Below are 24,621 nucleotides of genomic sequence, written 5' to 3'. Positions count from 1 at the left end.
CTGTCTGAACTACAGACAGACAGACTTCCGCCTCTCATAAAGCACTCTATGTGCTCTTCACCCAGATCCCCCAAATAGGAGTGTTTTCCTCTCTGCTTTTCTCCAGCCCCCTTGGCGTCACGCATGCACACGGACACACACACACACACACACACACACACACACACACAGCTTGTGTTGGCCTGTTTTGTTTTGCTTGAGAACAAGTTGCAGACATGATGCCCCATACTCCTAAGGACTGTGCCCTGAATTAAAATAATAATAATACTCAAGATCTTCTCTTGCCTATCTGGCCATTTTAACTGATACGCTACTACCATACAAACTGGGAGAAAGATGCGACTTCCGGCTGTGTACAGAGTGACAGTCTTGTAAGAGCACAGTGCAGTTCTACTCTGTCCTAAAGGGTCGCTATGAGTCGGCATTGGCTCGCTGGCAGTGAGTTTGGTTTCTGGGGACTATACAACCCGTCTTTCAGTTTGGCTGATTGTCCTAATAACTTCCTCCAGGGAACAGAATGGCTCCCAGGTTGCCACTCTTCGTCCTCTCTCGTGATTGGACACAGTTGTGAGGAACGCCAGCCAATTGTTTTGTTCAGTGTCCGACAGTTTGGGATCGTCTGCTCTTTCCCCGCGATCAGCTCCAAGTTAGGCGCCTGTGTCCTTCGCCGTGCACCCGGCACCACTGCTGTTACCTCTGACCACTTGGCAAAGGGTTCTCCGTCAGCCTCTTGAAAATCTCTATAATGCTTAGATTTGAGCTCTCTGTGAATGGTGTGTGCCATTTAGAACAATCCACTTGGTAGAAATAATTCACTTGATCAATCGTTTAAATCTTATGCCACCCTTGAATCATTTCCCCTTTAAGCCAAAACAGCTACCGTTGAGTTTGTGGACGTGTTAGACTGATACCTTGAGGACCATCCACTGCCCGTGAGTGGCCCACTGCCCGAACTTAAGTTTGCGAAGAAGCTGCCAGTCACAGAAGAATAAAACAACAACACTTAAGGATTTCTTACAATAGCATTCAGGTTCCCCCCCTTTTTTGAAAGCCAGTCTCAGTCATTTCCCATCAATTCATTTATTTCAGGGCATAACTGAAAGGCGCTGAAGGTTACTTAGCTATTGAGGTTCAAAATTTTTTCTTAGATGTTATTGTTGAAAAGAGCTAAAAATGGCCTGAGTCACTTCCTTCGGCAGGAGCACACTTCCTCCACGCGGGTTTTTGAGAGCACATTATGGTATTTATTTAAGATTGGTTTCCTACTTTTACATTTTGTGACAGGATCTGTCAGAGGCCGTCCCCCACCCCCCCACAGCCGAATCACTTACATCTCAGATTCTTCCCTTCTTGCTCCCTGAGAGATGGTATTCCTGGTGTGCCTGCTAGTGTGGGTGCCGCTCCCAAGACGACTGTCATCAGAAGCCCGATTAGCAGGCGAGCGTGCTCTAGGCCTGGACAGCCCCAAGCCTCTCTTTCCAGCAGCCATCCCCAGTAAGGGTGGATCTGGGGACATTGGAGATTTCTGCACTGCCTGGGCGCTCTTGACTCGGATGCTGGACAAATGAAAAGGAAAAAATTCACCAACAGATAGGTGGGAAAAGGAATCTGCATTGCCTTCGGTGGCGGTGGTCACTGTTAGATGCTGTCGAGTGGATTCCGACTCACGGCGATCCTGTGCTTAACAGAAGGAAGCATTTCCCCGCCCTGGGCCATCCTCAGACTCCTTCTTCCGTTTGAGCCTCTTGTTGCGGCGACTGTGTCAGTCCATCTTGTTGAGGGCCTTCCTCTGTCGTGACATGATGTCAGGTGTCCTTATTGTATCACGTCCATTGACACAAGAACAGGGCAGACACACTTCCCATTGAGTTAGAGTGGCATCTCTTTGAGGGCCTCAGACATACAATGCAACATGAATGTGAGCATGAATACATGGTACATGAACACAGAGATCCATGAGTGTGAACAATGACGATACAAAGGAGCATTCGTTCGGTGCCCTGTGAGAGGCGCTGCCTGTGGAGCAGTGTGTCTTTTCCCGGGGAGCTGCAACATGAACAGGGCCCCGAGGGCCCGGCTCAGTAGAGCATCAGTACGGAGACTATTAAGGGCCAGCGGGACCATGTTGCAAGGGGCTGGAGGTGGAGCTCCTGGACAGGGGGGAGGCCATTTGGAGTGAGGGCATGAGCTGAGAGAGATGGCACTTCCATTCTTCAGTGCACTCCTGGGAAGACTGCTATTGTGAGCTGACTTCCCACTAAACACGCCAGCATGGCAGGAGGCGGACCCGAGAAGGGAAAATCAGCCTTAGATAGCTGGAAGTGGATAGAAAAAATCTAGTGATACGAAAATGAAGTGAAAGAGGGGAACAAACCACAGCTGAGGAACGGGACCATGATGGAGTGAGTGCTGACGGGGCTTGTGCTCGCGCTGTGCCTGTTTCCCCTCCGTGTGGCCCTGAAGACTAAGTGTCACTCTCTGCCTTTGCTCCCGGCAGCAGAGACCGTGGAGGCAGCCTGTGCCGCGTGCACACAGCTTCACCTCGCCTTGGAGGAAGGGCACATGCTTGGGAGTCGATTTAAGAGAAGAAGCGTTCTCCTCAGGACCCTCTACCAACTAGTTGATGTCGGTTCAGACTTGCTCAGCCTTAAACTCGCAAAACTCATTCTAGCAGTAAGTGGTGTTTTTGCTTTCCTCCAGTTTAGTAGAGTCTAGCCCATAAAAGCTTTGTCTAGTGTTTTATTTGTAAATTTTATGCAGAAGTTTAAAAAGTTGGTGCATTTGTTTGGACTCTTAGGAAAACAAAGAAAGGAGGCAATAATCTAGCATTCCCAAATTTGACCGGAAACTAAGGCCGAGTCCCCAGAGAACACCAAATGAATTCTTGCATTTGGACTGCGACTGGGGTTCCCCTCCCCCACTCCATCCGAACAATAGGCCAGGACATTCAAAGCTGCTGCTGGAGTGAGCAGACTGGAGATCAGTATTGGGTAATTTGCTAGCTGTGGCTTCTGCTGGGGGCTTGATTCTGTCACAAGATGTAATGAAGAGTGACAGATCATTTTGATATACCAGCCGGCCAGCCAGCCGGCTGGCCAGGTGCTTTGTTCAGGGATGAGGGTGAAACAGAGGCCGCAGCCCATGGTCCTGGGAAGGCTCACACCTCAGTGGATGCAGAAGGCTCCCCGAGGTGGCATAAGGAAAAGCCAGACACACAGACAAGTCTGTCGAAACTTGGTCTCCCACAAAATGATGTCACCGTTTGTGGGGAACCCTTTGCTGTCCTGGCCACAAGCAGCTGGGAGCCAGAAGATTAGACCCTTCTTAAAGAGCACCGCTTCACCAGACGGAGGAAGCTGTCTACCTGGTTTCCCCAAAGTAACTGCTTTCGTGTCCACGGCTGTAGTCCATGTCATTCGGCATCTCCCAGAGCCCCACGAAGGTGAGGTTGGCACACGTGAGTCTCTTGTACGGAATGTGCTGCTGTTTTCGCGAGTCTGCCTGCTTATGTACCTACTGCCCTGAACCTAAATGCAGCCTTGCGCTCTCTCTCTCTCTTTTTTTTAAAGTTTATTAGATGCCGCAGAAAGGAATATTTTAATTTTTTTGAAGCAGTGATTTCGGTGGGGTTTCATTTCCTCCGCTGCTGATGGTATTTGACCCGTTAGCTTTCATTAAATACAGAAGCATAGACCACGGGGAAGCTTTCAGGTGAAGGACAGAGAACGAGGAGGAACCGGAAGTGTACTTCGCCCTGTAGGGCGCCATCTTGGCCGGAAGCGCTTGGCCTGAGCTGGAGTCCCCCCACTCCCACCCTGACCCCACGCCCACCCCCACCACCTGTGGTGCAATTGCCCTGGGGAAAATTCAGGCTGTGGGCTGCCCAGAGCTTAATTTTCCCTTTTCATCTGAGCCTGAAGAAGTTTTTCTCTCAACATACCAAGTCTCAATTTTTTTTAAAAAATCTTTCTGTGCGAGAAGAATGCCATGAACTTGTTAATGTTTCGTGAAGGAAATCTTCATCTTGGTTATTAGGGTGTCATTCAAATTAATTATATCTATGGCACAACTGACTGTCTTAGGGCAAAAGGCTAAGCGATCTATCTCGCAGGCGGTGAACACATTGTGAACTGAAAGCGTGCGGCGAGATGAAGCCCTCTGCCTGGCGCCGAAGGCCCTGCTGAGTGCAGACAGGGCGGTCCTCCTCTCAGATACACTCTAAGGCCGCTGGGTCAGAGGGGCCAGCAGGGGCTTCAAGCCCAACTTCCCACCTACTGGCCAAGCCCAGATACAGTGGTCTTTAGCATAGGCTTACAGGTGGGGGCTCCAGGTAAATTTCAAAATGACCATGTTAGAAAGAAGGAAAAACACAACAACTGCTGAAGAAGAAAAATTTGCAAAAACTGAAGTTGTAAGTTCTTTCCGCCAGTATGTCCTCTTCCAGTTTAATATGAAATCTCAGACATGCTCGATGGTCCCTGGTTTCAGCGTTTCTGTGAGCGTGATGTTAGTTCTGGATGACGCCTTCTTTGATTTGATGAGGATTTTCCAGGCAGCAATTTCAACTTTAATCTTTTTATTGATACATTTTATAAAAACATGTCATGTTAGTCTACATTAAATTCTCTCCTCCCCCCTCCCAAGAACACAAGCATATATATAGTATGAATGCAGTTATATTTAGGAGCGGGGTAAACACCCCTTGCACAAAAGGGGGCCAGAAATCAGAAAAGAAATATAGATCTGTCAACAGTGATTAAACATGGTGTTAGCAGCATGGGTGATTTGAAACCTCCTCTTCTGTAAGTTTCCAGAATGCTGTAAGTAGACTCACACCATCGAGTGTGCTAACTCCCAGAGACCCCCAGTGGGTTTCCAAGACCATAACTTTATGGGATTAGAAAGCCCAGTCTTTCTCCCTCAGAGCTGTTGGTGGTTTTGAACTGCCAACCCTGCGTATCACAGCCCTGTGCATAAGCACTGTATCACTAGGGCTCTGTAGCTTAAGGAGATTAAGTAGACTAGACTATTGTTTGTAGTATATGAAGAAACTACCTTATGGCAAGAGGCTTGAGGCAGGACACATGCCTTGCGAGGTGAATGAAATGGGCAGAGCCTCTACCCATTGACTGGCTGCAGCAGGAGCCATGTGCTATAAACACATGGAGTCACAATGGCAGAGAGACTAGTGGGTGCCGAACCGAAACTCCCCGCGGTCATCGAGTCGGTTCGTACCTGTAGTGACTGTCATTAGGATTCCCGCAGTTGGCAATTAAATCTTTACAGGAGCACACAGTTTCAGCTTTTTTCCTTGGAGTGGTTGGTGGGTTTGAACTGCAGACCTTGAGGTTAGCAGTTCAACACCTACCCAATAGCGCTCCACCCCCTTTCTTCCTCACGTTCTCTTTGGAAGATGCTCATCAGACAGTGTGTGAAGCAAGACATCGTGGTGGTTATTCTTAAACTGTGAGTAACTGTCCAGGGAACTTACGGTCTCTGACTGTTCTTTTTTGAGTGACATCCTGTAAATTGGCAAATTCTCAACCTGAACTTTTGAAAGTTGACTTCTTTAGAACTTCTACTTAACATTCTAAAAATAAACTTGCTGCATTCTTAAAATAACTGTCAGTGTTTTAATATACATGGCATGCCTTGATTTCCCTCTGCAATGGAAATGTGTTTTTTGTTTCTCTGCAGCTTAAAGTGAGTAAGAGGAACCTTCTTAATGTCTGCAAACTTCTATTTACAATCAGCCAGAGGGAGGAGAATGATTCTCTGATTCACAATGACAGCATTCTGGGTGAGTGCCAAGTGGCTCAGGAGGCCCTGGGGGTAAATATGTAGATGGAGGAGAGGATTCATTACAGCCTCACTCCCTGGCAAATAGGTCCCTATGAGGGAGGTGTGAATGGCTTGTACCCAATTACTAACCTAAAGTGGTTACTCATTGGGCTAACCATAAGGTCAACAGTTCAAAACCACCACCCACTCTGCTGGAGAAAGACCATGTTTTCTAGTCCCATAAAAAGTCACACTCTCGGAAATGCACCCTGTCTTATAGGGTCGCTGTGTTGGGAATTGACTTGGTGGCAGTGAGATTAGCTTACAGGTTGGTGGTTCACACCACCTCAGAGCCCCCTGGGAGAAAGGCCTGGCAGCCCAGAGGAACCCATGGAGCAGTTCAACTCTGGGACACCTGGAGTCACCATGAGGCAGAATTGACCCAAGAGCAACACATTTGTACGTTGCTTTTGCCTAGATGTGTACTCTGTTTCATTGAGTATGCCAGGGCATTCGACTGTGCGGCAGGGCCAGGATACACCGTGGGAGACCTTGAGAAGAATGCGAATTCCAGAACACTTCCCCGTGCTCACGCAGAACTGGTACCTGGGTCAAGAAGCAGCTGTACAAACAGAACAAGGGAATGTTGCGTGGTTCCGAATCAGGAAAGGTGTGCAACAGGGTTGGAGCCTCTCACCACACTTGTTCCATCTGCGTGCTGTGCAAATCATCGGGGAAGCTGATTAGATGAAGAAGAATGTGGCATCAGGATTGGAGGAAGGCTTACTAATACCCTTCGATATACAGATGACACAACCTTGCTTGTTGAAAGTGAGGAGGACTCATTGAATCATTTGCTGAGGAAGATTAAGAATGGCAGCCACAGTATGACTCAGTGAAGTAACCTTTACTTTAGGTTCGTAAAGATGACCAAAATCCTCACCACTGAACCAATAGGTACCATTCATGATGAATGGAGAACAGGTTGAAGTGGTCAAGGATTTTGTCTTGCTTGGATCCACTATCCATGCCCATGGGAGCAGCAGTCGAGAGCTCAAACGCTGTGCTGTCTGGGTCCGTCTGCCGCACAAGGCCCCTTTAGAGGTTGAAGAGCAGGAGTGTTGCTGTCATGACGAAGGTGCACCTGATCCAACCAATGCACTTCTCCGTCGCATCATGTCCATGTGAAAGTTGGACACTGAGTAAGGAAGATGGAAGAAGTGATGTGTTTGAATTGCGTTGCTGGAGAAGAATATTGGAAGCACCATGGACTGCCAAAAGAAGAGACAAATCTATCTTGGAAGAAGTATGGCCGGAGCGGCCCTTCGAGGCAAGGGTAGCAAGATGTCATCTTATATGCCTTAGATGTATTGTCAGGAGAGACCAGTCCCTGGAGAAGGACATCATGCTTGGTGAAGTCGTGGGGGGGGGGGTAGCACAGAAAGAGGAAGGCCCTCAAGGAGATGATGGACACAGTGGCTGCATCCCTGGACTCGGGCATAGGAACAATAATAGGGATAGTCTTGTGCATAGGGTTGCTATGGGTCGGAACCCACTCAAAGGCACCTAACAGCAGCAACAAGCTGGTAATGCCTGATTCTGAACAATGCCATATAATTAAGATGCTTAATCATTAGCTAAATCGAGTAGTTCTGTGAGTTGATATTACTGATACTCGGGAAGGCATTGATATGGGAGAAGCCACCTTGAACCTGATGTTTAGCACTACAGAACAGTCCATGGTGCCATAGTGGGTTATATGTTGGGCTGCCAACTGCAAGATCAACAGTTCAGACCCACCAGCCACTCTGAAGGAGATTGATGTGGCCTTCCGCTCCCCTCAAGACTTCCTCAGAAACCGAGGGCAGTTCTGCTCTGTGCTACAGGGCTGCTGTGAGTCAGAATGGACTCACTGGCTGTGAACTTGGTTTGAGGAGTCTCTTGTTCACTTTCGTGGGCAGAGGTAAATCTAGTCGCACACACACACTGTCTGATTCGAATGAGCTAATTGGCTGAAAGGAGCCCTGGTGGCGTAATGGTTACATGTTGGACTGCTAACCTCAAGGTGAGCACCAGCTGCTCCACAGGAGAAGAATAAAGCTTTCTACTCCTCTACAGTGTTACAGACGGAAAACCCACAGAAGCAGTTCTTCCCTGAGTTGACTCAATAGCAGTGAGCCTTGAATGGACTGAAAACAAAGATTCTGACAAGGATCAGAAATCAAGAACCAAACTCGCCGTCATCAAGTCCGTGGCAACTCATGGCGGCATTTCGGACGGAGTAGAACCGCCTGTCGGTTTCCGAGACTGTAAATTCCGAGTAGAATGCGCCATCGTTCTCCCCTGAGACACCTGGTAGTTTTGAACTGCTGACCATGAAGTTCACAGCTCAGAGAGTACACATTATGCCACCAGGGCTCCTGACAATGATCAGACTGGGGTGGTTGTGAGAGGTGCGTGGCCAACCTCATAGCTACCAGGCTTTAGAAGCCTAGTAGTTGTTCATTATTCGGATAGCTGCTCTTGCCTTGGGAGAGTGGGGTGTGGGTTACATTTGAATTACCCTTTAGAAGGCTCTGAAACTTCACCCTGGGAAAAGAAGCAGATGGCTGCTGTACCCAGGATATAGAGAACCGGTAGTCAGACTTGGTTTGGATCTTGTGCTTGGAGGGTGCTGAGTGAATGGGTGACCAGAAACTGCCATAGACTTACTCTTTTAATGCCCTCCTTGCTTTATTAAGATATGCCTTAATCCTGGGGGACAGATAACAGAAAAGTGGGTGAAGGGAGACATCAGACAGTATAAGACATGAAAAAAATAACAATAACTTATAAGTTATCAAGGGTTCGTGAGAGAGGGAGGGTGAGGGAGGGAAAGGAAAAAATGAGGAGCTGATACCAAGGGCTCAAGTAGAAAGAAAATGTTTTGAGAATGCTGGTGGCAACAAATGTACAAATGTGCTTGACTCGATGGATGGATGGGTGGATTGTGATAAGAGTTGTACGAGCCCCCAATAAAACGATTTTTAAAAAAAGATATGCATTAATCTGCTAGGCCTGATTCTGCCACTCTCAGTGAATTTAATGGAAAGTTTTGCATTATGGCCAATCCCCATTGCTTGTGTAAATAGTGTCTAGTCACTTAAGAATTTAATCTGTACACATCAGTAATTCATGTATTTTGGTCTGTAGTCAGTATCACCACCTTGTAAAACCACCTTTTCTCATCTGTGTTTTAAATTCTATACCATTGGCTAAATTAAAGACATTATCAATAGAGCTACCTTATGCCTCGGGGAGATGATTGATAATGTTCTCTAACATAAAGTGGCAATGTTGTCTCTAAGGTGAATGAGGGACAGATGTAAATCATAAATAAATGAATGACTCTTGGGCTCATACTTAATTGTAGCCCCAATCTAAGAAGTCAGTTCTTATGACATGGCCCTGCTTGATGCTCGCCCTCATGAAGAGATCACTGAAGCTGTGGGTGCTGTAGCAAAGTGTGGTGAAGGAAGTAGATGGTGCCTGGCTTTCAGAAAGAATTGCAGTAGCTGGTGTCTTAAAGGCTTATCTTCAAAGAAGCAGCCATTTAAGTGAGGGGTCAACTAAATCCACACGGAAGAAGCACACTAGCTTGCATGATTCAAGGATCGTAAATAATATAATCGAAGTTAGAAGGAGGGAATGGTAGCAGAGCTTCCTTTGTGAGCACCTGGTTTTCAGAAAGCTGTGGCTGACAGTGGAAGCCCCAAATCCACTTATATGGGTTAAGTCTCCAGTGACCCTCTGACCACAGTCAAGGGATGGGAATAACCTTGCTCTCAGGTGGAGAGTATTGTAGAAATGATTCTAGAAGATAGAGTAGGGTTGAAATGTAATGTTGTATTCAATCCCTCTTTTGACCCATTTAAAAGTTACCAGTGTTAAAACAAAATTACCCCTTCAGAGAGGACTGTGGGGCCAGCCCCAATCCCAGCTATGTCCACCCCATCCCCAGAAGAAGGCACTACAGAGGACAGCACTGAAGATACGGCCCGGGGAGAGTGGCAGGTCTGTCCAGACCACACGGGAGCAAACTAAGAGGGAAAGGGAGAGAGAGACGCATCCTGGCCCACCAAGCCTCGAGGACAACATTCTGCTCAGAGCAGCCAATGCAGGGAGGACCATAGGGCCATCTCCACCGTGAGGCGTGGCGTGTCCTTACTGACCCACAGAGCTACGGGGACAGTACCAGAGACACAGGGCAGGAATTGTACCCTGTCTGACCGCCCCCAACCCCTGCCCACACACACACATCAGGGTGAAACAAGGGGAGCAAAGCAACAAAGTCCCTGAGAAATCCCGAAAATAGTCTTTTGACTCGGGAGAGGATTGGGGGGTGGGGGGCTAGGGCTTGGCACCTTCTCAGACCTGATTAGAAAACATTCATAAGGGTCAGCAGACAGACTTAGAACTATTTATAGGCTTTTAAAAAAAATTCCCCAGGCAGGATTGTTTATAATCCTAAGGAGAAAATAACTGGGCAGAAGGTTCCTGGGGGACATGGGGAAGGAAGAGGTAGGGGGAAAGAGAGTGGGGAGCCAACAAACAAAGGGACAAAAGAACAATAAGAGATCTAAAATTGATGGTGATCCTGAGGGGAGTGGGGGCGCAGGGTTGATCAAGTGCAATGTAGCCAAGAGAAATTACTGAGAGCCGAATGAAAGTCGAACATAGTAGTGGGACAGGAGGAAAGTAAGGGAAATAGAGGAAAGAACTAGGAGGCAAAAGACTGTTTTAAAAAAATTTTTATGAATTGTTTTATTGGGGCTCATACAACTCATCACAATCCATGCATATATCAATTGAGTAAAGCACCCTTATACATTCGTTGTCCTCATCATTCTCAAAATTTGCCTTCCACTTGGGTTCCTGGAATCAGCTCATTTTCCTTTTTCCCCTCCCCCTCCCTTCCCGCTCCACCCTCCCTCATGAACCCTTAATAATTTATAAATTATTATTTTGTCTTATTTTATATGGCCCAGCGTCTCCCTTACCCACTTTCCTGTTGGGCAAAAGACTTTTATAGAGGTATAAATATGGGCATGTATACATGTAACTATATTAATATAGAACGACAGCAATATAGGTTTATGTACATATATTTATATGTTAGATATTAAGGTAGTAGACAGACATTGGGCCTCTTACTCCAGTTCTCCCTCAATGTAAAGACATTTTGTTCTAACAACCTGGCATTCTGTGATGCTCACCTTCCCAACATGATAGATGAATACAAAATGGGTGGATAAGCAAATGTGGTAAAGAAAGCTGATGGTGCCCAGCTATTACAGGCTATATCATCTGGGATCTTAAAGGCTTGAAGTTAAACAAACGTCCATCTAGTAGGGAAGCAACAAAGCTCACATAGAAGAAGCACACCAGCCTGTGTGATCATGAGGTGCCAACAGGGTCAGGTATCAGGCACCAGAAGACCCAAAACAAACAATCATATCCATGCAAAGAAGGGGTGTCGGAGTGGAGACCCAAAGCCCATCTGAAGGCAAGTGGACATCCCCTCACAGAAGGGTCACAAGGAAGGGATGAGTCAGCCAGGGTGCAGTATAGCACCATCAAAACACAAACAGTTCCTCTACTTCTTTAGTGCTTCCTCAGCCCCACTATCATGACCCCAGTTCTACCTTACAGATCCAGCTATGCTGGAGCATGTACACTGTAACTGGTACAGATAAGAGTTCTCTACACATGGAATCCGGCCCAGATAAACCCCTTAGGAACAGTAATGGGAGTAAGAAGACCATCAGAGTCGGGGGAAGGTGGGGAGAGAAGAGGGAGAAAGTGGGAACCAATCACAATGATCGACCTATAACACTCACCCCCGACCTCCCATCCCCCACAGGGGGATGAGCAACCGAAGCGTGAGTGAAGGGAGACAGCAGATGGTGTAAGATATTAAAATAATTTATAGTTTTTCAAGGGTTCATGAGGGTGGGAAGCGGGGAAAGGGAAAAAGAGGAGCTGATACCAAGGGCTCATATAGAAAGAAAATGGTTGGAAAATGATGGTAACTTATGTACAAATGTGCTTGACACCGTGGATGGATGGATTGCTGTAAGAGCTATAAGAACCCCCAGTAAAATGATTCATAATTTTTTAATTAGCCCTTTTTATGGTGATTGAAAGAAACTCTGGTGGCGCAGTAGGTTAAGCAATGGGCAGCTAACCCCCAGGTTAGTGGTTCAAACCCACAGAAGCTGTCGGCTCCTGTAAAGACCTCAGAAACCCCAAGAACAGTTGTGCTCTCTTCTGTAGGGTTGCCTGGGGCCAGAACCCACCCAGTGGCAGTGGAGTTGTATGATGATTAGGCCTGGCTTTTAAAGGTTCTGTTTTAATTAATCTTCCATCCATACAGCCAAAAAGATTGTCTTAAAAACGTTGGTTAAGGTTCTCCTCTGCTTTGATCATTGGTTTGCAACTGAAACGGGACCATTTGTAAATATTAGTGAGCGACAAGGAATCGCAGTCAATCAAAGGAACACTGCCTCACTCACATATTAATAATCCCGTCGATGTGCTGTTCCACTGTGGCAGAGATTTGCCTGAGCTGAGAGCACGGCTGTGGGTAAGCCTTAACGAGGAAGTGATGCCGGCTCCCGCTCGTGGGCGCTCACTTAGGAGGCCTTGATTCTTTCTCTGTGGCTGCACTGTGACACTCTTCATCCTTTGACAGCGTCCCTGCTGGAGGTCCTCAGCAGCGAAGACCTGCACGCGAACACCGAAGCTTTCTTGTACTGCGCGGGGGCTATAAAATTCCTCTCTGGAAACCCGGGGCTGCTTAACGAAATGGTCAGCAACGGCGTTGTGGAAAAATTGATGAATCTGATCAAGCAAATAAACGAGAAGACCAAGAAAGGCGGGGTGGTTTTGCCTGCTGCAGGCCACTTGTTAGTCCAGGTAAACATTTTTCTTTGAAAGACTTACATATGTCTAATTTGTTTTCATGTTGCGTGATACCGGCAGGTCTACAAAGCCCTGGTGATGCAGGGGTTAAGTGCTGGCCTGTATGGCTAAAGGGCCGGCCGTTGGATCCACCAGCTGCTCTGTGGGGGAAACGTGACTGACTGCCTCCACTCGGATTACAGCCTGAAACCCTATGGGGCGATTGTGCTCCGCCCACTAGGTTTGCTCTGATCCACTCAATAGCCATGGGCCTGGTTTTGTTTTGATGGCACGATGCTTAGGCCATAGCTGCTGACCCAGAGCTGGTGCTTTTGACTCTGTGGTGATCTCATAAAGACAGAGTCCCCCTGGCCCTGGCCCGGCGATGCCAATAGCCTTTGCCATCCCGTAGAGCGCATTGCGGCAGATGGAGGTACATTACATTTTAAAGTTGGTTTATTTGACCCATTTTGAAGTTGTTCTAGTTTTTCGTATCTTCTACTTTCTTTTTGATGGAGGTTTTTTCCCTCTATTTTCTTTTGTTTTTGTTAGTTGTTTTGTTTACCTGTGTATGACATCCAGGGTGGACAGGTAAATCTATGGAGACAGAAATTGCATTAGTTGTTTCTTGGGGATGTGGAGGGCGTTGGGGGGAAAGTGGGGAGCTGATAACAACGAGTACAAGAAAAAAGAACATGTTCTGAAATTGATGAGGTAATGATTGTACGACTCTTCTTGACATGATTGAACTACTGAATTGAACGCCATGCGGATGGTGTGTCAACAAGACCATTCAAACAGGGAAAAGACCGCAGCTTGAAACGTCTGGCGTGCAAAGATTTCAGTCTGTGTCCACTGGAGGGACCTCACAGCAGCCGCACCCATAGCAACTTCCAAGCCTGGCGCCGGAGCGGCCGGACCCCAGGTGGGGGTACTGGGCTTCCGCGGTCCCCAGGGCAGCCTGTGGTGGCGCCCGGTGGCCATGTCCACTGCATTTCATGGAACTTCCTGCTGACCTCCGTGCCCACCGCTCTGCAGAGCAAGCAGGCCTGGGCGAGTGAGAAAGTAGCTCCTCCCCGCAGAGGGGTTCCATTGACAGGCGGTCCCAGGGCAGGTTAGAGTGGTGAAGACCGGGCCTTGCTGGCAGGGGGTCCAGATGATTGCCAGCTACTGTCATGACTCTCGTGTCCATAATAGAGAAGCCCAGGACTGTGAGTGGCCAGATGTTGAGGTCGCGTGTAGAGAACACGTCTCCCTGGGGCCACCAGGACCGAACGTACCACTGAATCTGACCAGAGCAAGAGGAACCCGTGATGTTGCATAAGAGTCCTGGTACTTCTTTTGTGGCAGATGAAATTTCGTGGTCAAGTTATTTTCATTGGCGCTGCTCCGGCCCTCATGTTCTTTTTTAGATGAGATTTTTGCTTTTTAATAGCATTTGTATATCAGATAATAATATCTTTGATGTAATAATTCATGAGGTTTCAAATGTGCTTGTCAATTACGGAGGATGGATTGGGCACTCAGAGTGCTCTCAGCCTTGGGGAAAGTGTGTTAAAAATTAGATTTCGTCCCTGCCTTCAAGATGTTTAAAATGTTTATGATGGTTATTAATTTCGGACTTTGTGGTCTGTCTCCATTCTGAAGGCGATCACGTCAACCTCTGAGAGTTGTGAATGATGGAAAATTCTACTGGCTTTGCCGTCTTCTGGCTGGGGGAATGGGAGAAGCATTCTCTTCCTGCTGCCACTGTTCAAATTATTCCCTTAATGAAAACAGTCTTCTATTATATGATTATTATATTTCCTTGCTAAAATAGAGGGGCGGGTGTGTGTGGGTGGGTGTAAAAACACACCTGAAAAAATATCACCCTTAGCTAACACGCCGTTCTTTCTTGCCTCTGTTAATATATATGCAGACCTGATAACCTCGTGGGTTACATGTTGGGCTGCTGACCATAAGGTCAGCAGTTCAAAAGCACCAGCCACTTTCTACTCCCATAAAGAGGTGACGTCTCAGGAACTCTCAGGGCAGTTCTGCCCTGCCCCCGGGGGCAGTATGATCAGCATTGACTACATGGCAGCGTGGTTTGGTTGGTTCTTGAGATATTTACCTGTGTGTGATTTTATATAACCTTCCTCTTTATTGTGGGACAGCTGATTTTAAATAGTCATCTTTGTTTGTTTTCCATCCCCCCTTCCCTACTTGTTTCTCCTTCCAGTCAACCACCATGTTCACAGCCCCGTTACCAAGCTTGTGTTATCATACCACATCAGCTGAATACATGTGTGCATGTACATTTACATATGTGTGCCCATCCAAGAGGAGGCTTCAGATTTGTAGAGAAACTCCAATAAGTACCTTTTAATTCTATTCTCCATGAACGTCCTGCAGCCCCCTCACACATGGTGGCTGCCAAGCCGGTCCAGACCAGGACGCCCCGTGCGTGCAGAGCAGAGTGGGACTGCTACACAGGGTTTTCAAGGTTCAGAAGCAGATCGCCCAGCCGACGGGCAGGGACACTCACCGCTCTGCTACCAAGGGCCTTCCTCTGCCCCTCGACTTTGCCAAGCATGATACCCTTCTCCAGGGCTGCTCTCTCCTCATCACGTGTCCCAAGTACGTGAGACGACGTCTCGCCATTCTTGCCGCTCAGGAGCACTCTGGCTATGCTGATTCCCAGACAGATCTGCCTGTTCTTTTGGCAGTCTGTGGGACTTCCAATATTCTTCACCACACCACAGTTCAATGGCACTGTTTTTCTTAGCTTTTCCTTATTCAATAGCCAGTGTTCACAGGCATATGAGGCGATTGAAAATGTCCAAGCTTGGGTCCGGTGCACCTTAGTCCTCAAAGTAACATCTTTGTTTTTCAACACTGCGTCTGTTTATATATAGCTACATACATGTCTCCTGTCCTAAGGGGTCAATGCAAGTTGGCATCGACATGATGGCAGTGAGTTTGGTTTGGTTTGGTTTTATATAAATAAAAATCCATTGAGATAAAGGAATGTTAAATACTACTGTGACCAGAGAAAACCCCATTGGAGCAAAGGGACTTCTGGGGTCCCCGTGGGACAGTGCATTCCTCTCCGCCATGTCCTTGTACTCCTCAGTGGATCAGCATCTTCTAGTCAAACTCTTCCCAGGTGAGACCCTCCTGTCCTTGCCTCGCAGCCATGCCTGTCTCTTGGGTAGTGTAGAACTTTCACCCCAGCACAGGGTAAAACTGCCCTGTGTGTTCCTGAGACAGTAACTCTTTACTACAGGAATAGAAAGCCTCATCTTTCTCCCAAAGAGCAGCTTGTGGTTTTGAACTGCTGACCTTGCCGTTATCAGCCCAATGCATAACTTGTGAGCACTGAGGAGGCTCAGTGAGCACTGAGGCTCGCTAGGCGTATCCAGTAGTCTTTAACTAAATAAGATAGTTTCTCTCACTGTCTCCAAAGCCTACCGATGGATCTACCCAGAGCCCTCTAGGTCAGCAGCAGGCCCTGTCTTGCAGGAGAAGCGGACCATTAATACCATGTCGGTGTGTGGGTTTGCATGGAGTGGGGCCTGGGCGTGAGCGGCAAGGAAGCTTTGTGTTTCAGGCTGTGCCACTTGCAGAATCTTCTGACTTGGATAAGTCTCATTTTTAACTAAAACCAAGAAAAGCTCGTCTCTGGTGCACAAATGATCACATGTAAGTCACACGGCTTCACAACAAGAGCAGATGAAAGTCTGCTCCCCTGTGAACGTGTCACTCTGCCTGGCCCTTCACCAGCTGCCCAAGGACAGACAGACCTGGTCACCAGGTCACTACAGAACTGGCCGCCCTGGTCACCCACTTTCCGAACCTGGGAACTGTAGCTGATGGAGTTTTTTGTTTTTAAACAACATTGTTCTATTAGGGGGTACAATGTGGCTGTGATAATACTACAATAATGTCGATTCATTCTGAAAGACCTACAAACCAGAGAACATCACCAGGGGCGGGAGGGGGCGTGAATGTGGGCAATGCTGGCCTACTGACCTTGTCTCCTCAGTGCCTTTCAAAGCCCCCAGAGAAACTTGGTGGCTTTGGCACCATTTCTGGGGCCTCGTGTCCTGCAAGCGTGTATACAGTAGCGCCTGGCATGCTGCGGCCACCCTGCCTTCCTAAGATGGCTCTGAGGGAGGCCATGGAACAAGCAGAAACTGGACCCTAAAGGCTGTCCAGGATTTGAGACACTCCAAGGGAGGGAAAGGCAATTGAGTGCCCAGGTTGGGAATGAACTAGGTGTGTTGGGAGGCGGCGGAGGTCCTGCACAGAGCAGAGGGCGGATCTCGGGGAGCCAGAGCCAAGGGAGGTGAGGGGTGAAGGCTGTGTGGGGCCAGATGGCCATGCCTCCTGCTTGCCAGGCTGCAGAGGGCGGCGTGGGAGCAACAGGGAACAGTTGGAGGCTGGCAAAAGGGGAGGATGAGATGAGGTCGGTGTGGCAGCAAGATGAAAGTGCAGGAGATGGTAGGCGCACAAAGGTGCCCAGGACTGCTAAGGAGCGGCGGGAGGGTGTGTCCCGGCACAGGGCAGATCGGGAGATGGCGGCGAGGCATTGCTACCGGGAGCTTGCCGGCAGATGAGGGACGGGGGTGGAAGGAAAGGCCCGGTGAAGACCGGCTCGTGTGCCTTGGAGGGAAACTAAGGCGCGGAGAATATGCGCGTTCTCCGCCTTGTTTCATGTGGCTTTGCACGTGTGTGTGCACGTACGGAGCCCTGGTGGGGCTGCCAGGTAAGCAGCGGACCGCTGACCGCTGACCGCAGCGCCCACGACTGAAACCCACCAGCTGTGATGCAGGAGAAAGAGCAAACTGGTTGCCCCGTAACACTGGTTTACAGAACTGGAAACCCTCTATAGCGTCGCCATGGGCCGGGATCAACTGTGGCAGTGGGTTTGGGGTTGCACGTACACACATATAGATATAGATAATGAACACACATGACTACACGTGTGTGTCCCAAGCTCACTGCCATTGAGTTGATTCTGATTCACAGCGACCCTGCTTCACAGGGTAGACTTGCCCCTGTGGGTTTCTGCAGCTGTGACTATAGGAGTCGAAAGCCTCATCGTTCTACCTGGAGAGGGCTGGTGCTTTCTAACTGCTCACTGTGCCCTTAGCAACCTGCCGCTGGACATACAGACAGACATATAGAGTAAATGTATTTTCTGTGTGCATATGTGTATATACACGCTCATGCATTTCCTCTGGTGATAAAAACGTGTGTGTGTGTGTGTGTGTGTTGACGATAGGACTGAAATGGAAGGCTAGTGATAGAACACATGTTTGAGCAGTGCTGGCCACTGATCCAGTTCGTAAAGCAACAACAAGCAAGAAAACCACCAGTAGAGCCTTCTTTTGGTGACCGCCCGTATCCAGACACAGGCAGTTCCTAGATTACAAAGGGGCCCTGCGCCTAAGTGTGTCTTTCTGAAAGTGTAGGTGGGTCGGAGAGCGAGGGAATACTGTTCTTCGTGAGTCTCGGGGTAATGCAAGAACAGGCCTCAAAAGGTTCCGCTGTGTGTGCGGCGAGTCAGGTGGCTGTGGTGAGAAACCTCTCTTGAGTAGGGCTTGGTTAAGCCTCTCAACCAAACCAAACTCGCTGCCACCGGCCAATGCTGACCCAGCATGTAGAGGACATTGAAAGGCAAGCGGGGGCGCTGTGTAAGTCGGATGCTGGTGGGCCAGGACTGCCTGCATGCTATTCTGCGGCTGTCTTCTGCAGAGCCATGGTCCTTCCACATGTCCAGGGCTGGGTCCCGTTCTGCCTATCAGACACATAAAGATGTTTTGAGAAGGTGCGGGGGATGATTGTTGGTGCTCCGAGGTATTCAGGGGTCACCACCGTGTGCCAAGTAGAAATATTAATGCCTCAGTCCGGAAGAATCATGATTTTTTTTCCCCCCTGGTAAAATCAGGAGGGTAAAGAATGTTACACCGTGCATCTTCACTGAATTCCAGAAAGCTAGAATTTAGGAAAGGTTCCTTGGGAAAAGGGAACTATCGACCAGCCAAAAGGTAAGACCCTCACCCCACCCCGAATGTCAATAGTAAATTGCATTAGTCAATAAGGTGATGCACATGGGAATGTGGATTTATCATTGTCGATCCAGAATGGGTCATCAGAAGTGATAGCGTTCATCTCTGACCTCTAACACAAGGGAAATTCCTGGTGGCACCTCCATCAGACACCGTTGGGGTTTCCAGGGCGCTCCCTTCCTGGGGACTGGAGAAGAGTCTTCTATGTATAATGGACCCACTACCATGCAAAATCCACCCCCCACGGTGGTTGTTAGCTGCTGCTGAATGAGCGGCGGCAACCCATAGACAACAGAACAAGGCACTGCCGCGTCCCAGCCCGTCCTCAGCGATCGCTGGTAGGCTTGTCTCCACGATCGCATCCCAGGTGTATTTTGAATGGCTTCCAAACTCGGAAGCTCATCTTCCTCTCTGACAGTGTTCGGTTGGGGACCTTAGGCTTTTCATTGGCTCATTTGGGGGAGGAGATCGCAGACCGGTCTTCCAAGTCTGCCTTATTCTGGAAGCTTTGCTGAACACTGTCCATCATGGGTGACCTTGCTGGTATTTGAAATACGAGTGGTGTAACTTCCAGTCTCATAACAACATGCAAGACGCCACAGTGTGACAACTGGCAGGCAGGTGGTGGAAAATTCCTCCAGTGTCTTGTTATTCTCTCGTGTCTTCGGAACATCATGTACAAAGCTGCTGTACTGTAATCGGAGAGAATCTCAAAGCGCTCACATGAATGCTTAGGTCATTCATAGATTTTTACTGTTAGTAACACCCAGACTGACTTGAATTATTAACATTTCTGTATTTTTACTCCTTTTTTGTAGACTAACCTATTTTTTAATCGTGTGTTCAATTCTCAAAGAAAAGTATTCTTTCTCGCTAGGCTTTGCATCTGAAGTCTGAGTTACACGTGTTCCCGAGCAAACCAGGCACCATTCTTTGCTGCTGGCCCTCCGCTTGCACGCATTTACTTCCTGGCCTCGAAGAAGCTCCTTCAAGCCCGCTCTGCTGCCTTCTTATTGCGCAGTCCATCACCTGTGTTATCCCTTCCCTTTTCTAGATTGAGTCGGTTCCCTGGCCCCATCAACCCCTCATGCTCTCCCTCACTTTGGCTGTGCAATTTGGGGCGAAGCGAAGTGAGTTCAACAATGAGAGATGAGTCTGACATTCTGATCCGGAATGATTCTGAAAATGGTCATATTATTAATAGAAATGAGAGAGCTCTCCAGGGGAACTAGATTTGGTAAGAGGTGGGAAGAGAAGCTATGTGATTAGTCTCAACCTAAAACCGCCAGGTACCGGCTGAAAAGCCAAGTGGAGCTGTTGAATAGGCGCTTGGAGGTGAAAACTGCGGGAAAGGAAAGCTGAAGAGGTAACTTGAGGCTTGGCTTCCACGGGGAGACTTGTTGGTGTAGTAGTCATGAGTTGGGTTGTGACCCTCAAGGTCAGCAGTTCAAAACAACCAGCTGCTCCATGGGAGAAAGATGGGGATTTCTATTCTCATCAAGAATTCGTTTTGGAAACTCATGGGGGCAAGTCTACTCTGTCCTGTAGAGCCACTATGGTCCTTGGTGGTGAGTTTGGGTTATTTTTGTTTTTGTTTTTTGCAAGGCTCACCTCTTCCATGAATCTAGGAACAAGAGAGGGAGTGCTAATGTGTTCTTTAACGTGCCTCTGTAGTCCTGGGCCAGCAAGCCCCGTCAATCACTCTCAATCACATACATAGCAAGATGGACAGTATCTTAATTTAGATGTCCTTGAGCTCATTGGAGGAGTAACCCAATACCAGCATGTCTGCTCTTACATGGAGGCGGCTTTCAGTATTGTTTTCACCTAACAGCCGAGGTGATCTTTGAAGTCGTGAAAGGTAATGGAATTGCCTTAGGAGCAGATTCTCTAAAGTCTCCTTCTTGGTGAGATTAAAAAAACAAACAAACACCAGACCCATTTCTGCCGAAACAGAGAAACCGAGTAGAACTGCTCATTGGGTTTCTGAGGCTGTGGTCTTTGCAGAAAGGAGCCCTGGCGGCGCCGTGGCTGCAGCTTTGGGCTGCTCACCAGGAGGCCAGCGGGTCAGACATGCTCGGTAGGATGATTGACAGCCTGGCAAACCCTGGAGAGCAGTCCTCTGCCGATCTGCTGGGGGGCCGTGGCCGTGCGCTAGAGTTGACTTGATGGCCGTGGCTTTTTGCTAGGGGAGGATCTTTAGGGAAGCAGACGGCTGTTTCAGGGGGCAGCTGGTGTGTTCAACCACCGTGCCCCCAGGGCACCTTATTTGTGGGACAAGGGGAATTTAAAAAAAAAGGTGGGCAGCACATTAAAGGACAATGTACAAGGAAATAGAGACTTACAAACCAGGATTGGTCAGCATTGGCCAATCCCCGGGAAGAGCCAGGCAGTCACTTTGTACAGAGCAATGCGAATGTGAGTAGGCAGATGCAGGCGTGGGGGTCAGGTTGCAAGAGGGTCGTCCTGTCACACATTTTGATGTGATCTGGTATGATTTCTTTATCGATTTTTGAATGAAAAGCTGTCTTGATGGAGGTACTACTTGGGTAGTTCTGGGCATCCTCCGTGGCTGATCTGGGTTCTCTCCTCTATTGTGTTTTCCACGCCTCTCCTACATCACAGAACCCACAATCTGAGTGTCTTTAAGAAGCTGTGGGCCATCGACATTGCACCCAGTGTTGGGACAGGGGTGAAAGGAGTGCAGGCTTTGGAACCCACTGCAGCCAGCCCCACCCCTGCTATCGAGTAGGTTCTGACTCTTGTTGTTAGGTGCCGTCAGGTCTGCCCCGGCCCATAGTGACCACACAACGCCCCATTCTGCACCACCCTCAAGTCAAAGGAAGGCACAGAGCTGAAAAGAAGACTTCAGAGAGCCGCTAGAGGAGACAAAGGAAAATATTAAAATGGAATGTGCAGAGAGTAGCGTTAGAAACCAAAAGGGAAGCGCACGAGCCGCATATCTCAACTCTGGAAGAACTCGAGTTGCAATGGCGACAGAGTCCACGGGCGGAATACTGACCGATGCAGGAAGCACCAACAGAAGGTGGCAAGAACGCACAGAATCGCTGTACCAAAAAGAACTAGCCGACATCCAACCATTTCACGGGGTGGCATTCTGACTCCCGGTGACCCTCGGCAGGTCTGCGAAGCTGGAAGTCTTTGCAGAGACAGGCCGGCTCGTCTTTCTCCTGAAGAGTGGCCTTGCGGTTAGCCATCCCACGCTTATTCCACAGGGCTGCTTCTCAGCCGGACGCCGGCAGCCGTCTCTCTCTGCACAGCTCACTGACCGCCACCTGTAGAGGGATGGATGACCGCGCCTAACTTAAAGGATAGTTGGGGAGGATAAAGGAGTCTCTAGGGTGTGCAAGGAAGATGGGCTTTCTACTCCTGCAGGGTGAGTCTCGGAAACCCACAGGGGCAGTTCTGCCCTGTCCTATAGGTTGCTGAGTCAGAATCCACTCCATAGCAGTGAGGCTGTGTGTGTGTGTGCACGTGCGCACGTGTGAGTTATGGGCTAGGAGACTGACCCCCCCCCCAGAGACACTTTGGGCAAAAGGACTGGCATTCTATTTCTGAGAGGTCACAGTCTTGACGGCCCTGTGAAGGGTCCCTCCGCTCTGAGGCCTCTGTGAGTTGGGAGTCTACATGCTAGCAACTGCTTTGCTTTCCTAGAAAAACTAAATGAGCTGCTCTATCAAAGCTCTTTAGCACAGACACCAGAAATTCATGGAATGAACTAGGATCAAGAGCTACCCAAACCGAAAGCTTCAAAGCACTTCGTGCTGCTGACGACGAGAAATTAACAGCAGGGAATCAATGTGGCCGAGATGGACTTCAGGTCTTTGCTCCCCTGGCTTTGACCTGTTATGTGGAGAAAAGCACTGGAGGGAAAGTCAAATTGAAACCGAGCAGTTCACGTCACAGCAGAGGACCCCGTTCTCGGAGCCGTTTCTCTTATTCTTCCCTTCAAATGGGCTTGGAGTCGGGCTGCTCACTGCAAGGTCAGCTGTTCAAAAGCACCAGGCGCTCGATGGAAAACTCTGAAGCTTTCTGTGCCCATGAAGAGTGACCGTGTCAGAAACCCACAGGGGCAGTTCTGTCCTGTCCTCTCTTGCCCCTGTGAGTCAGCACCGACTCGATGGCTATGAGTTTTGTTTTGCTTTTCTGTTGAGAGAGGCCTTCAGCTCAGTTGAGACGGTCCGTGTCGTGCTGGGTTCTGGGTCCCACACGTTCCAGTTAGGAGGCGAGGAGAGGAGAGGAGAGTGGCCAGGCGTGACAAGCTCCTGGTGTCCCCTCACAGGATAGGAACAGTCAAGAGTGAGGAGAAAGTCGGCCCATCGAAACCACCAGCGAGCTCCACAGGGGAAGGAGGAAGCGCTCTGCTCCTGTGAAGAGGGCATTTGTAGTTTCTCACTGGCCCCAAACTTCTGAGCAGGCTTGTTGTTTCTCTCTTCACGATCTGCATCTTCTATAAGCTCGCAGGCCTACCCAGGCCAAGCGCACAGGAGTCCAAGATGGAAGGAAGTTCCCTGGGGAAGGAGAGACAGAGAGATCTCAGGAAAATCTTAGCCTGTTTGTTTGTTTTCCGTGGGTGCAAGCTTTTACTAATTTGGGGCCCAGATTAATTAATTCAGGTATCTCTAGGTAGGGTCTTCAAAAACATCCCGTCCACACAGTCCCAGGCATCTCCTTGCCCCTTGCTCGGCCTGTGCACTCCCTGTCTGTTATAGCCTGCTGGGCGAGGGCCTGCAGTCCCGTCTTTAGAGGGTCATTCTATGTAACAGAGCAGGTGAACTCGGGATGGCGTTCTCAGCGTGCTTCAGGAGAATGGTTTTGTCTTTGTGGCAGCTGAATGAACAAATGTAGCTTCTCTATATGGGGGTAGGGTGGGGGGGTAATCGGTGCTGGTGCTCTACTTCATACGTGCTCACCCGTGACCCTGTGATCAGGAACGAGGAGAGACTGAGAGCTAGTCCTCTCCACAATGTGTGGCTCTTAGTCTCCTTGGGGGGCCGCCAGAAAAGTCAGGGAAATGGTCCCATGAGAACCGTGACTGCCAAGGGTATCTGTTGGTTGGGCCGTTTCACCTGGAGGCAGAGAGGCGGCCCCGACGGTGATGTTAGGCTTCCAACGGGACAGTCTTGATAGATTTCCCCCAGAGGACACAGAATGATCCTCAGGGCGTTTCAGGAAGCCGCTTGGAGAAAGTGGAAAGTGGCACTGAGGAGCTGCTTCCCACCACAGAGATGTACCTGCTCATTCCTTGACGGGTGCAGAGCGTGTCCGGGGAGAATTCCGTTGGGAAATTTACCTCCTCCACCCTGCAGACCTGGTCTAGCCTCTTCTTAGTGCATTTGATCCCCAAACCCATAGAGCATTGCACAGGAACACGGTGTGCGTCCCTGTGGTTGTGAGGTGCCATCGAGTCGGCACTGACCCACAGTGACCCCGTGCACAAGGGAACGAAACGCTGCCCGTCTGTACTGTCCTCACGGTTGTTCCTGTGCCTGAGCCTTTGTTGCTGCCACTGTGTCAATCCATCTCCTTGAGGGCTTTCCTCTTTCTGTGCTACCCCCCCCCCAACGACTTCACCAAGCATGATGTCCTTCTCCAGGGACTGGTCGCTCCTGACAACATGTCCAAAGTAGATAAGACAGAGTCTCACCTTACTTGCCTCTAAGAAGCACTGTGGCTGTGCATCTTCCAAGACAGATCTGTTTGTCTTGTTAGCAGTCCGCGGTTCTTTCAATATTATTCACCGGCACCGCAGTCCAAACGTATCAATCCTTCTTCGGTCTTCCTTAGTCAGTGTCCAGCTTTTACATGCATGTGGAGGCAA

At 48.9% G+C, this 24,621-nt stretch overlaps 1 protein-coding gene across 1 annotated transcript in view; it reads left to right on the top strand.

Annotated features, from left to right (window-relative positions):
- ARMC2 (armadillo repeat containing 2) overlaps positions 1–24,621 on the top strand; it is a 108,559-nt gene that overhangs the window by 37,227 nt on the left and 46,711 nt on the right. The window contains exons 8-10 of the mRNA XM_075553997.1: positions 2,498–2,673; positions 5,698–5,800; positions 12,515–12,738. Coding sequence (XP_075410112.1) covers positions 2,498–2,673; positions 5,698–5,800; positions 12,515–12,738 — 503 coding nt within the window. The remainder of the gene's footprint in view (positions 1–2,497; positions 2,674–5,697; positions 5,801–12,514; positions 12,739–24,621) is intronic.

The sequence above is a fragment of the Tenrec ecaudatus genome, chromosome 7 (genome assembly GCF_050624435.1).
Source record: "Tenrec ecaudatus isolate mTenEca1 chromosome 7, mTenEca1.hap1, whole genome shotgun sequence".
In the NCBI taxonomy this organism is placed as follows: domain Eukaryota; kingdom Metazoa; phylum Chordata; class Mammalia; order Afrosoricida; family Tenrecidae; genus Tenrec; species Tenrec ecaudatus.
Note: the sequence above shows the minus strand (reverse complement) of the source record. Positions and strands in the feature narration are given on the sequence as shown.